This window comes from Xenopus tropicalis, chromosome 2, assembly GCF_000004195.4.
Source record: "Xenopus tropicalis strain Nigerian chromosome 2, UCB_Xtro_10.0, whole genome shotgun sequence".
Classification (NCBI taxonomy): domain Eukaryota; kingdom Metazoa; phylum Chordata; class Amphibia; order Anura; family Pipidae; genus Xenopus; species Xenopus tropicalis.
The window spans coordinates 110,070,873-110,081,614 of NC_030678.2; the positions used below are offsets into that span (position 1 = coordinate 110,070,873).

The window sequence follows — 10,742 nt, forward strand, 5'->3', positions numbered from 1 at the left end:
TTGGTATGTTAAAAAAGTTTCTTTTGCTTTTGTTGCTGGCAATTCTCTTTACAGATCAGCAAAGTGATTTTCCAGCATCACATTCCAAGAATAATATAATGTATTTTATTTCTGGACTGGGAAAAGGAATATGCACAGGCTACTTTGCCTTAACATGCTTTAGTAGCTGGCAGAGAACACTCCTCTAATGATGGAATATAAGCTTCTAATACAGGTATCACCTCTGAGCTACAGATACTGCATTCTACCCTTGGGTATGCATTTATGTTTGGGTTTAAGCAATCTTTTACAGTGGAAATGTCTGACAATGTTCAAAAAGAAATTGTTCCACAAAAGTATGTAATACTTGTCATGTGCTTGTGCAAAAAAGAATATATTTATTAAAAACAAAATGCTTTTAACCCAAATATTATAGAACTATAAAAGATTTATCTTATTCATGTATCCACTGTAAAAAATAAATGATTTCAGCAGTTAATGTTTCAGTTTAGAGATCAAGCTGTCATGTCTATTCTTCTTGCTCAGGTACATCATAACCCAGCTGGGACGCAACTGGAAAATGGGCCCAATAGATTCTGGCCAACTCCTCAGACTTATCATAGGCAGCCAGTTGGCGCAGCTCCTCCACCCAGCCATAGAAATCTGATGCAGACATGCTCCAGTTAGGCATTGCGCGCTTCTCTCTGACTCCCACTAAAAGTTAAGCACATGGAAAATTTATATGTAAGGCTTAAAAATATCCCAAGTGTTTTTAAAGAGACACAACAATCCTTTCTGATGGTGTTTAGCACCTTCAGCAATCTGGCTCTGTTCTCTACTGCTGGAACCAATGGAACCCCAATTGAATGAGTTCTGATGATTTTATAAAAAGTTTTTGCAGATCAAGTTACTTTAAAACTGCCCAGGGCATGGCTGCAGGGTGGCACACATGGCATTTTGCTCATTCAGACAGCACTCCTACCCCTGGGAGACAGCTATAGGTCTCAACACCCTGAAATAGAGTGCAGACACCCACAGCAACTCTTTATACAAAAAGGCACATTGCCTTCCTAACAGTAAATGACCTCTACTATGTTTAATGCCCTTTCTTTTTCAGGATCTACTTTTCTGATAAACATATATTTGCCTGTTGAACTTTAATGTCATAGCCCATTGTTATGCAGCTTTGGGTGGGTAGCCTGCATATATTTTAACTTGATACTGTACATGTGTGTTTACGTGTTTGTTTAAATCTAGCCCAGGGCCGGAACTAGGGGTAGGCAGAAGAGGCAGCTGCCTAGGGCGCAACGATTGAGGGGCGCCAGGCAGGAGCCTCTCCTGCCTACCCCTAGTGCTACTTTGTCATTGCCTCCGCCGCTTGTCATTAGCCGCGGAGGCAATGACCGATCTAATCGCCCCGCCCCCCCCCCCCTGCACCGCCTCCTGTGCTTTGGCGCACATGCGCCGTTCGGGGGGGCAGGGAGGTGGGCGGAGTTGGCCGACCGGGTTGCCTAGGGCGCCCGGTCGGCTTGGCCTGCCCCTGATCTAGCCTGTCACCTTGGCACACACACACTGGGGTTCTCTTTCCCTTGCTATTTCTCCACATTTGTATGCTGTCATAAGATCAATATTTATATTGTGGTAGCAATTTATGGAGTGCTTTATCATTTATAATGAGCAGGGGTCTTACAATAACTTAACATACAAGGGGATCATACAATAGGATCGGAGGGCCCTGCTTGAATAAGTGTACAGGGTTAGGGTACATTTGAAACATAAGGAATATGGAAACAATTGGTGTTTTATGATAAGTAAATGTCTGATCAATTAGGATATTTCAATCAATCAATCAATTATTTACATATGTGTGTGTTTGTGTGTGTGTATATAGTGAATAAACTACCCCCTATTGTAAACTATAAGAATTTTATAAATCACCTTGGAGTGCCATGACCATATAAAAGCCAACTACTTTTATACAAGTATATACAAGTTAACTTATAATATCCTGATATTTTTCAACGGGGGGTTTCATGTGAATGAGTCAAGTGACCAAAATTACATCACCAAGCACCGATATTATAACTAATGACGCCACTAAGCACTGTTTAAAAGTATATCATTTATAGGATATTCATGGCTTTTGTGTAATAAATTTAAATATGTGTGTGTAAATATATATTATATATATATATACTTTTGATTTGTCTAAGCCTATGGCAGGAGGCTAGTTGGCGCATTGGAAATTGGTTGTCCACCAAGCACCAAGCTATTATTCCTCTGGATATGCAGAGTGGATAACCTTTGAGGATTTTTTCAATCAATTTTTGCACTGTGGTGCATCCTGATAATTTCTAGGTGTTTTTTCCACTGAAGCAAATTGACACATTTTCTATGGCTTACCTTGGTAATTTGTCTCTGATAGAATAACATCCAGCATAACATTAGCTTTACAGTAACTATGTGGAAAGTCCTGGCTGGTTTACATAAAGGTGCACTCTTATAGTTAAATTCTCAGATAGTGATTTGAGGTATGTCTGCACAAAATGGAAATATCTATGGGTTAGAATACATCTTGACTTTTTCTTTTCTCCTGTGGTCCTGAAGATATAAATATTGCAGCAAGGAGTACTGCTAGTCTAAATAATGACTGCATTTGTGTCATCTTGTTGCTTTAAAATAAGATAAACACATTGCCAGAATAAACTGCCAGGAAGTATTGGCATTAAAATAAGCTGAGAGTGGCAGCGCTACATTTATCCATGTTAAGTGTGCCATCATGTGGAAAAATTGTGAACTGCACTTAAACATGTTCAGTAATGTAGATGTGCACACCTTTTGCCAAATTATGCAGGCATGCTGGGCCGAGGAAATTGCTTGAACAGCCTATGGGCTTTTTTGGTGGTGAGTGTTGGTGCACTACCTTGCACATTATAGTTTAAGATTTTATTATAGTTTTATTAGAGAATTAAGTACAGCCCTCAAAGGTGACTGTGCTGATGTGGGTTGGCAGAGAATATTCCCATATCAGTCATTAACACATATTGCAGAGTTGATAGGTTATTGGTTCAGTAGGACAGAAGATAATCCAACAACAGCCATTCTTCCAGCTTTTTTGTGGTCCAATGTAAACCTTTGTTGAATATGCACGGAAAATAATCTTTACATTCCTATTAAATGGAACTTTTAGAATACTTCTCTGGGTGAGCTATCATAAGTACTTTGCTCTCTGTTCATCTTGCAGTAAGTTGCTAAATATTCATGCATTGCATTATTGTAGCCAACGTACCTTTATCTCTTATGGCAGCAGGTGAACCTGTAGGGAATATATAAGAGAATATTATACAATATTATATCAATCTCCAAGAATACTTTTTTTTTAAACATTCATTACTTCATTTTTACTTAAATTGGCAAAATTGGCAATATTTTTTGTGTTTGGAGAAGCTACATTTTCTGCACAGAATCCTTCTTTGTATCATTGGGCAAATTCCATTACAACAAAACACACAAGATAATAGATAAATAGATAATAGATAAAGATACAGAGATAATTTCAATTATAATACACCTCTCCTGCCTGGGAACTCCGGGCAGGGAGGCGGGGCGTGATGTTGTGACATCACAGGGGCGGGCTGCACTCTCATGGGGGCTATGATGCAGCAATTGGCCAATTACTGCATCAATCTTAGAGAATCCTGCCCAGTTTTCCTGCCTAGGGTGTGCTGGGCCCTCCCCCAAAAAAATCTTTGGAGGGGCCCAGAGAGCACAACTATGCCTATTTGAACCCCCTATCCTGCGATCATGCTGGATGACAGTGTTTGCACTGAGTATAACCTGAATATCACAGTGTAAGTATTACGAATGGGTGGTACACAATTAAGTTCTCCACTGTTATAGGAAAATACTGGTCATTTTGAGAAAATAAGTGCATATTGATAGGCAGGCAACTAACTGCATATTGATGTTGTTGAACTTGATCTCTAAATCTGTCAGTGGGTATAATCTAACAGGGGATTTAATTCTATTGACCCTATACACTTACCGTATTAGACATCTTTGTGTCTGTATGTTTATTTTTATTCCATGGGATTCCGTAACATATTCAGGTGAACAAGAAAAAAGCACTGCGCAATTTCAAGTTTGATTGAGGATATGCATATTTTAAATTAATTTCTGCTCTGTTCTGTGTTTTTGGCTTAAGCTTTGTTCCTAATTTTTAACCCTTTTACTTCTTCTTTTGCCCGTATTTAAATCTGCGCTACCACAAGGAAAATTTGAGTGACTTTGGAAAATGAAATCCTGCATATGTTCTCCCCCCCGTGATTTACTTTATTGCCGGTGGGAAAGCATTCTGGGGAAATATGTCCCTCATGGTAGCACAGATTTAGCCACAGGTGACAACCCTCTCCATCCACCATAAGCCTACAGCCTGCTCAGTGTGAGTTTAAAGAATAGCACACAGCCTTTCACTTGTCTGATCTAGAGTGGTTAATCTATCTATATATCTGCTCTCAGCCTGTTCTGACATTTAGCATGACCAAGACTGTAGTGATGTGTGGATCAGGAAAAAGTCAACTGACACCCGATCATAACCCGCAGAACCTGAACCCGCACCAGACCCTAACCTGCAAAATGTTGCCATTGTAGGACCTGCACCCAACCTTCTGCGCACACCTTAGGTTCCAATACAGGGAAACTTTTGGAGCAGAGGAGTGTACTTTCCCAGTATGACCCGCACCCAACCAAAACCCACAATTGTCTCCCAAAACCCACACCCTCACCCGCCTAATTTAAGTGTAAACCTGCACATCACTACAACACTGTCCTTTCTCCTCCAATAAGGATTGATTATATCTTGGGATCAAGTACAAGGTACTGCTCTATTTTTACAGAAAAAAAAGAAAATAATTATTAAAAATGTGAATGATTTAATTAAAATAGAGTCTCTGGGAGATAGCCTTCTCCTAATTTGGAGCTTTCCAGATAACGGGTTTCTGCATAATTGATCTTAAACCTGTATATATAGTATTTTTTTCTTTAACCATTGAAATTCATGCTGTAACACAAGGCAGCAGACTGACAGACCTGACTTGCTGGTGGAAACTGACCTTTGCAACATTGTTTTAAAAGAAAGAACCAGGAGTCCAGCAAATGCTGCTTTCTATAGCAATTATATTTACAAATAACTGTTAAAGCACTGAAAACTTTGAATAAATTGATATTGGAAAGTTGCTTAGAACTGTATTTTCTTTTATTAGGCAAAACATTTTTTGGTGAGTTGCCATGCCCTTTAATCAACTAACAATACATTACCAAAGGCCTACAGTTAAAATACTGTAAAGGAGAATTGTAATGGTCAGAACAATTTTTCTTAACAGCAAACAAGGGCCCCGACATAGCAAGCAGTAGTGCTAGCCACTGTGCCACGGAGCTGCCTAAGCCATTGTTACCCATGAGCCACAGTCAAATGTAAAAAAAATTAGGAGAGTAACACAAGCATTTCTGGTGGTGTCAAATATTGGCTTTTGGTATCCCCTTTACTGACTAGCAGCCTACAGGAGGCTCTGTTTGGTAGTACTCATGGATTTGTATCAAACTTAAGCCAGGAATTCAGAATTAAGCACCTGTTTTGAGGCCACTGGGAGCAACATCCAAGGGGTTGGTGAGTAACATGGTGCTTGTGAGTCACTGGTTGGGGAACACTGACTTGAAAATATTCAAAACAAACTGTTGAATGTAATTTGGTGAAAAAGTTGATTTAATAAAAAGAGCTAATGAACCCAAAGTCATGTTAAAGGATAGGCATACTCAAAAAAAGCTATTGAAAAATGATATAGAGGTGTCCGGAGCATGTTGCTTCATTCTAAAGATGGTGGCGCCCATGGCCACAGCATTATGCTGGCAAAAATTCAAAACAGAAAGACACGTGAACACCCAGAAACTTCACGAAGAAAGACCTATATATTAAGGTATTAAACCCCCTGTTCAATGCCCGAATATAGGTCTTTCTTTGCGACGTTCCGGGGTGCGCCGGAACTACTGTTCTGACTTGATCTTGTGGTTTCCTGACTTTTGCTAAAATATGACATTGAACTTTCTTAACCAATTTTGGAAATCATGTATAGTAGTCATGAGCGAAATTATTCGGGAGGCATTTATTCGCAGGATTTCTGCGGCACGCCATTGTGTGATGTATTCGTGAAATGAGCACAAAAACAAAAATTAGCTGCAACAAATGATTGTTGGGCGTGGCCGAAAAAATTGTCGCGTGTAAAAAAAAATTTGTTGGGCGTCATTTTCTGTGTTTTGTGAATCTTTTTTTCAGCGAAGTGAAACGGGACAGATTCACTCATCACTAATGTATAGGACTCTTTAAACTCAGTATCCTCCTTAGGCCAGACTTAAAACCCAGTAGGTGCCGTTGGGCCTTGACAAGAAGAGCTAGTACTGCTAACAAAATAGGCTTCTTACCTTTTTACATTACCAAGTCCCTTGATGCATATTGAGGCCATATTAGAGCCATATTGGCACATCCCACTGGTGTATGATGTTCTACGTTAGATATTACTTATAATATCACATATTCACATGACCACATATTGCATTAAAAATTGACACCAAAATAATAGAATCTTACCAATGTCTGATCACAGTTCACCATCATTAGTTCAACGTATAGAGATACATTTTATTTGAACTTGAACAAGATGGCTAAAATCCCAAACAACATCTTCCCTGAAAGCCCATAACAAGTGACTAGGAAGAAAAGATACTTCAGTGGCTAATGTGGTGGAACACAGAGGCCATTGTTTGTTTGCCCAGCTGATGCTTTTCTGTTTGCTCAGTAACTATAATGTGACCAACTGTTTTCTTCTCCCAGTTACCAGGAAAGGATTTTGCAAACATTTGGCTACAAGCCTGTGATTATGTTCTCCCTACTTTAAATGCTTGCTGCTCTGAACTGCATCCCAATCTGCTTGCTCTGTTTCTTACTAGCAGTAAATCATGTGCACCTTCCTGCTATAGTCTGACCCGAAACTGCTACAAGGACATGTACTGGTTCTGCCATGTATGTTCAGTTTCTTTTATTAAGACTTAAAGGAGAAGGTAAAAACTAAGTAAGCAGAAAGGTCTATGTAAATACAGCCATAAGCACTCACAGAAACGCTGCACTGAGTCCTCTATCAAAAGAAACACAGGATTTATGGTCTTCCTTTGTATAAACATGATCTTCTGGTATCAGATTCCTCTCTCATAAAAATCCTTCATTCCTGGGACCAGAGTCTGCACAGTTCTCTCCTCTCTCCCTTCTCCTGCTCCCCCCTCCCATAGGAAAACTCACTACCCTTAGGAATGTGTGATCTGGTAAAGCTTTATGCAGGATAAATATAGCGTTCTCGGTGGCACTGATATGGCTAATCTATTGGCAGTAAAATGCATTTTACTTCTACTTTAAGTATATGTGAAACATATTCACTTACTGACCACTCAGGCACCATTTTCCCATGCTACTGCCATCATTTGCCTCCTTGCCATATAAGGGTTAACTAATAAAAAAGGATTGATTTAAATATGCCCCACGTTTGTACATCTTGGCAGGAACATTGGGATCTTTTTCAAATGAACAGTAGCAATGTTCAACACATTCTCAAAAGATACTGGAGCAAATTCATCAAAGTGTGAAATTAGAGCTGAATATCCAATAGGAAGAATAGAAAGAGGGTGCATTTTTTTCTATGGTAAGCTCCAATATCAAATCTGCCCCACTATCCTGACTGACAGGAATATTTTTGGGCAGATTTATCAAAATGTGAGTTTAGAGCTTAATACATAAAAATTCACCCACTATCTAATCGTTACTATGGGATTTTTAGAAGTGTATTTATCAATGGGTGAAAGTTAGAACTCACCATCTGATAAATACTCTTCTAAAAATCCTATAAGAAATTAGAAAAAGTTTGAACAGTTCTTCAACCCCAAGATAAACAATAGTCTGGTGAAGTCCGGTGGAGAATAGATGTATATTTTATTCTTTACAACTATAACGATGTAATGAATTTATTTATAGTCCAATAGAGGCTCTTTAATGAACTAAGAAGTCTGCATTCACTACAAACTAAAGTTATGTTGGGTAAAATAGTGGCATTGCTCGGGTAATTAATCCGTTCCATTCCAAGTCATTAAAATTCATGGCTGCATTCTCTAAAAATATATCAAATGTAATGGAGGAGAGTGTAATTAAAAGACTCATTTCCATATGTTATGGAATTTATTTCATCATTACATGGTTGGTAATGACATTAGAAATATATCTAATTCGCCTTAAATCAGTGTTTAGATTTCAGTTGGAAAACTTCACCTCTGCAGCAAGGGAAATCAATTTTACATCATGGTGTGCGTTGCACATTACTTGACAGGAGACTTGAAATATGCATGTCTAGAAGAGATAGTGGTATGGTCAAGCTTTCATTTATTAGGCATCATGAGCTTAGTCCTAATGAAGACATGCCTTCCCTAATGATCAAGCTGGAAAGGCAGACTATCAACAAACAGTCTGTCAACATGGAACGTTTGCAGACAAGAACATTTTTTCTCTTGGGGCCATTTCCTTCATAATACTTTCTAAAGTTAATGCAATTAACCTTGATGCAAAGGCAGAAACTAGAAGAAAATAAGCTATAGTCTCAAGAATGTAATTCTTTCAGCAATGCTTTACAAAGATTATATGGAAACGGCACAAAAAGTAAAAACAGTGACAGCTCCTACCTTGTTGCCTTAAATAGAAGTCATGGATGGTATAGGGTTCCTACACTGCATGTGTGTTACCTGCTGCACCTTATATAGTTACACAGGAAGGTGAGTTTGGAAAAAGTCTTGCCAAAACTGCACCACGTTGATGTTAAGGTAGATACAAAACAAAACACCCAGAATGTGACATGCTTATTCTTTCTGGGATTAAAATCTTTTTAGGCACACAAATGGCAGTCAGTGCAAAAAAAATTGGTTAAAACCAAACACCTTCCTCTGTAGAGATATCCCTAATAGTGAATAAAGTTAGTAATGCTAGCAAATGTTCTCTTGTCACCTTGGCAGTCCTAGGGACCATTTATATACTGTACATTTGTATTTGTTGGCCATGCCAGCATACGGGGCTACTTATGTCAGTACATTGTGGGATGGGTTGAGAAATAGCTGTCTGCAAATGCATTAGTACACAGTCTAATATCCCCATATATGTCTCACAAGCACAAAAGTCTGTTCTGTGTGGATTAATGTTGACATCCAATGTTCTAATACAGAAATGTGCAATTCGTCAACAAATAGCCACTAATGGTGCAGCTTAAAAGTGCCTAAGCAGAGTTCTATGTAATATTCTATGTAACATGGTCTATCTCCTTTATTAATACTTGCCAAAATCTGAGCAAAAAGAGGAACACGTGTTTTTAACAGACTTAAAACAGACTATATATATATATGGTAGCTCTGTAAAATCTTGGATTTTATGTCATACTTTCTAAATTTTGAATCAAAGTAATAACACAACACATATTTTTTATTATGTTCTGATTTGTTTTTTTTTTTTCAAGCATTCCTTCTTGCATCTAAAACTGCGAAAAATCACTGATGTAGAAAATCAATGTAAGATTAATAATGAACCAAATCAGAAAGCATAATCAAAACATCCTAGAAGATATACAGCATTCCTAATTAGCTAGCCATTTTCACCCACACATAGGGGCTGATTTACTTACCCACGAACAGGTCGAAATGAGTCCGATTGCGTTTTTTTCGTAATGATCGGTATTTTGCGATTTTTTCGTATGTTTTGCGATTTTTTCGGATTCTTTACGAATTTGTCGTTACCAATACGATTTTTGCGTAAAAACGCGAGTTTTTCGTATCCATTACGAAAGTTGCGTTAAAAGTTGCGCATTTTTCGTAGCGTTAAAACTTACGCGAAAAGTTGCGCATTTTTCGTAGCGTTAAAACTTACGCGAAACTTTGCACCTTTTAAGTTTTAACACTACGAAAAATGCGCAACTTTTCGCGTAAGTTTTAACGCTACGAAAAATGCTCAACTTTTTACGCAACTTTCGTAATGGATATGAAAAACTCGCGTTTTTACGCAAAAATCGTATTGGTAACGAAAAATTCGTAAAGAATCCGAAAAAATCGCAAAACATACGAAAAAGTCGCAAAATGTTCGTTTTCAAGTCGGAACTTTTCCAATTCGGGTCGGATTCGTGGGTTAGTAAATCAGCCCCTTAGAATCATCTGTTTTCTATTTACCTTGAGGTGCTCACAGCAGCATGAAAATAAGTAGTGACATTACATTAGTACTTACTTAAAGAAACCAAGGACACTAGAAAGATTCCAAGAACCAGCAGCTTCATCCCATGCAGAACCATGATTCCACACCAGCTCTAACAACAGGGGACTAGTCACTGGCACAGAGCTTTATAGTGGGACTGTCAGTCCTGCTTTATAGGAAATAGACAAGACTTAAAACCTTGGCAGATACCAAAGTGTTGTGAAATGTCTGCCTAAAGGGAGGCATTTGGCAAAGACTTGTGAAAATATTAATATACATGCAACCCAACATCCCTACCTAAACTGCCTCACTAGAAACACACAGTTTGTCTGCAGCAAATGACTCCTTGAAATACAGCAACATAATTCAATTCCTACAACCTGAAGCTGTAGAAAGAGTTCCTGCAGAATCCTAAGTAGCTAAACCTTTACATGGTTTTTACAGAATT

At 38.4% G+C, this 10,742-nt stretch overlaps 1 protein-coding gene across 1 annotated transcript; it reads right to left on the reverse strand.

The window, feature by feature from the left end:
• Positions 1–354: 354 nt before the first annotated feature.
• LOC101731328 (otospiralin-like) lies at positions 355–10,445 on the reverse strand. Its single transcript, XM_004911778.4, has 3 exons — positions 10,328–10,445; positions 3,269–3,295; positions 355–693 (listed from the first exon to the last, which is right to left on the reverse strand). The coding sequence occupies exons 1-3, from the start codon at positions 10,389–10,391 to the stop codon at positions 509–511; spliced, it is 276 nt and encodes a 91-aa protein (XP_004911835.1). The 5' UTR covers positions 10,392–10,445; the 3' UTR covers positions 355–508.
• Between the last annotated feature and the right edge of the window lie 297 nt (positions 10,446–10,742).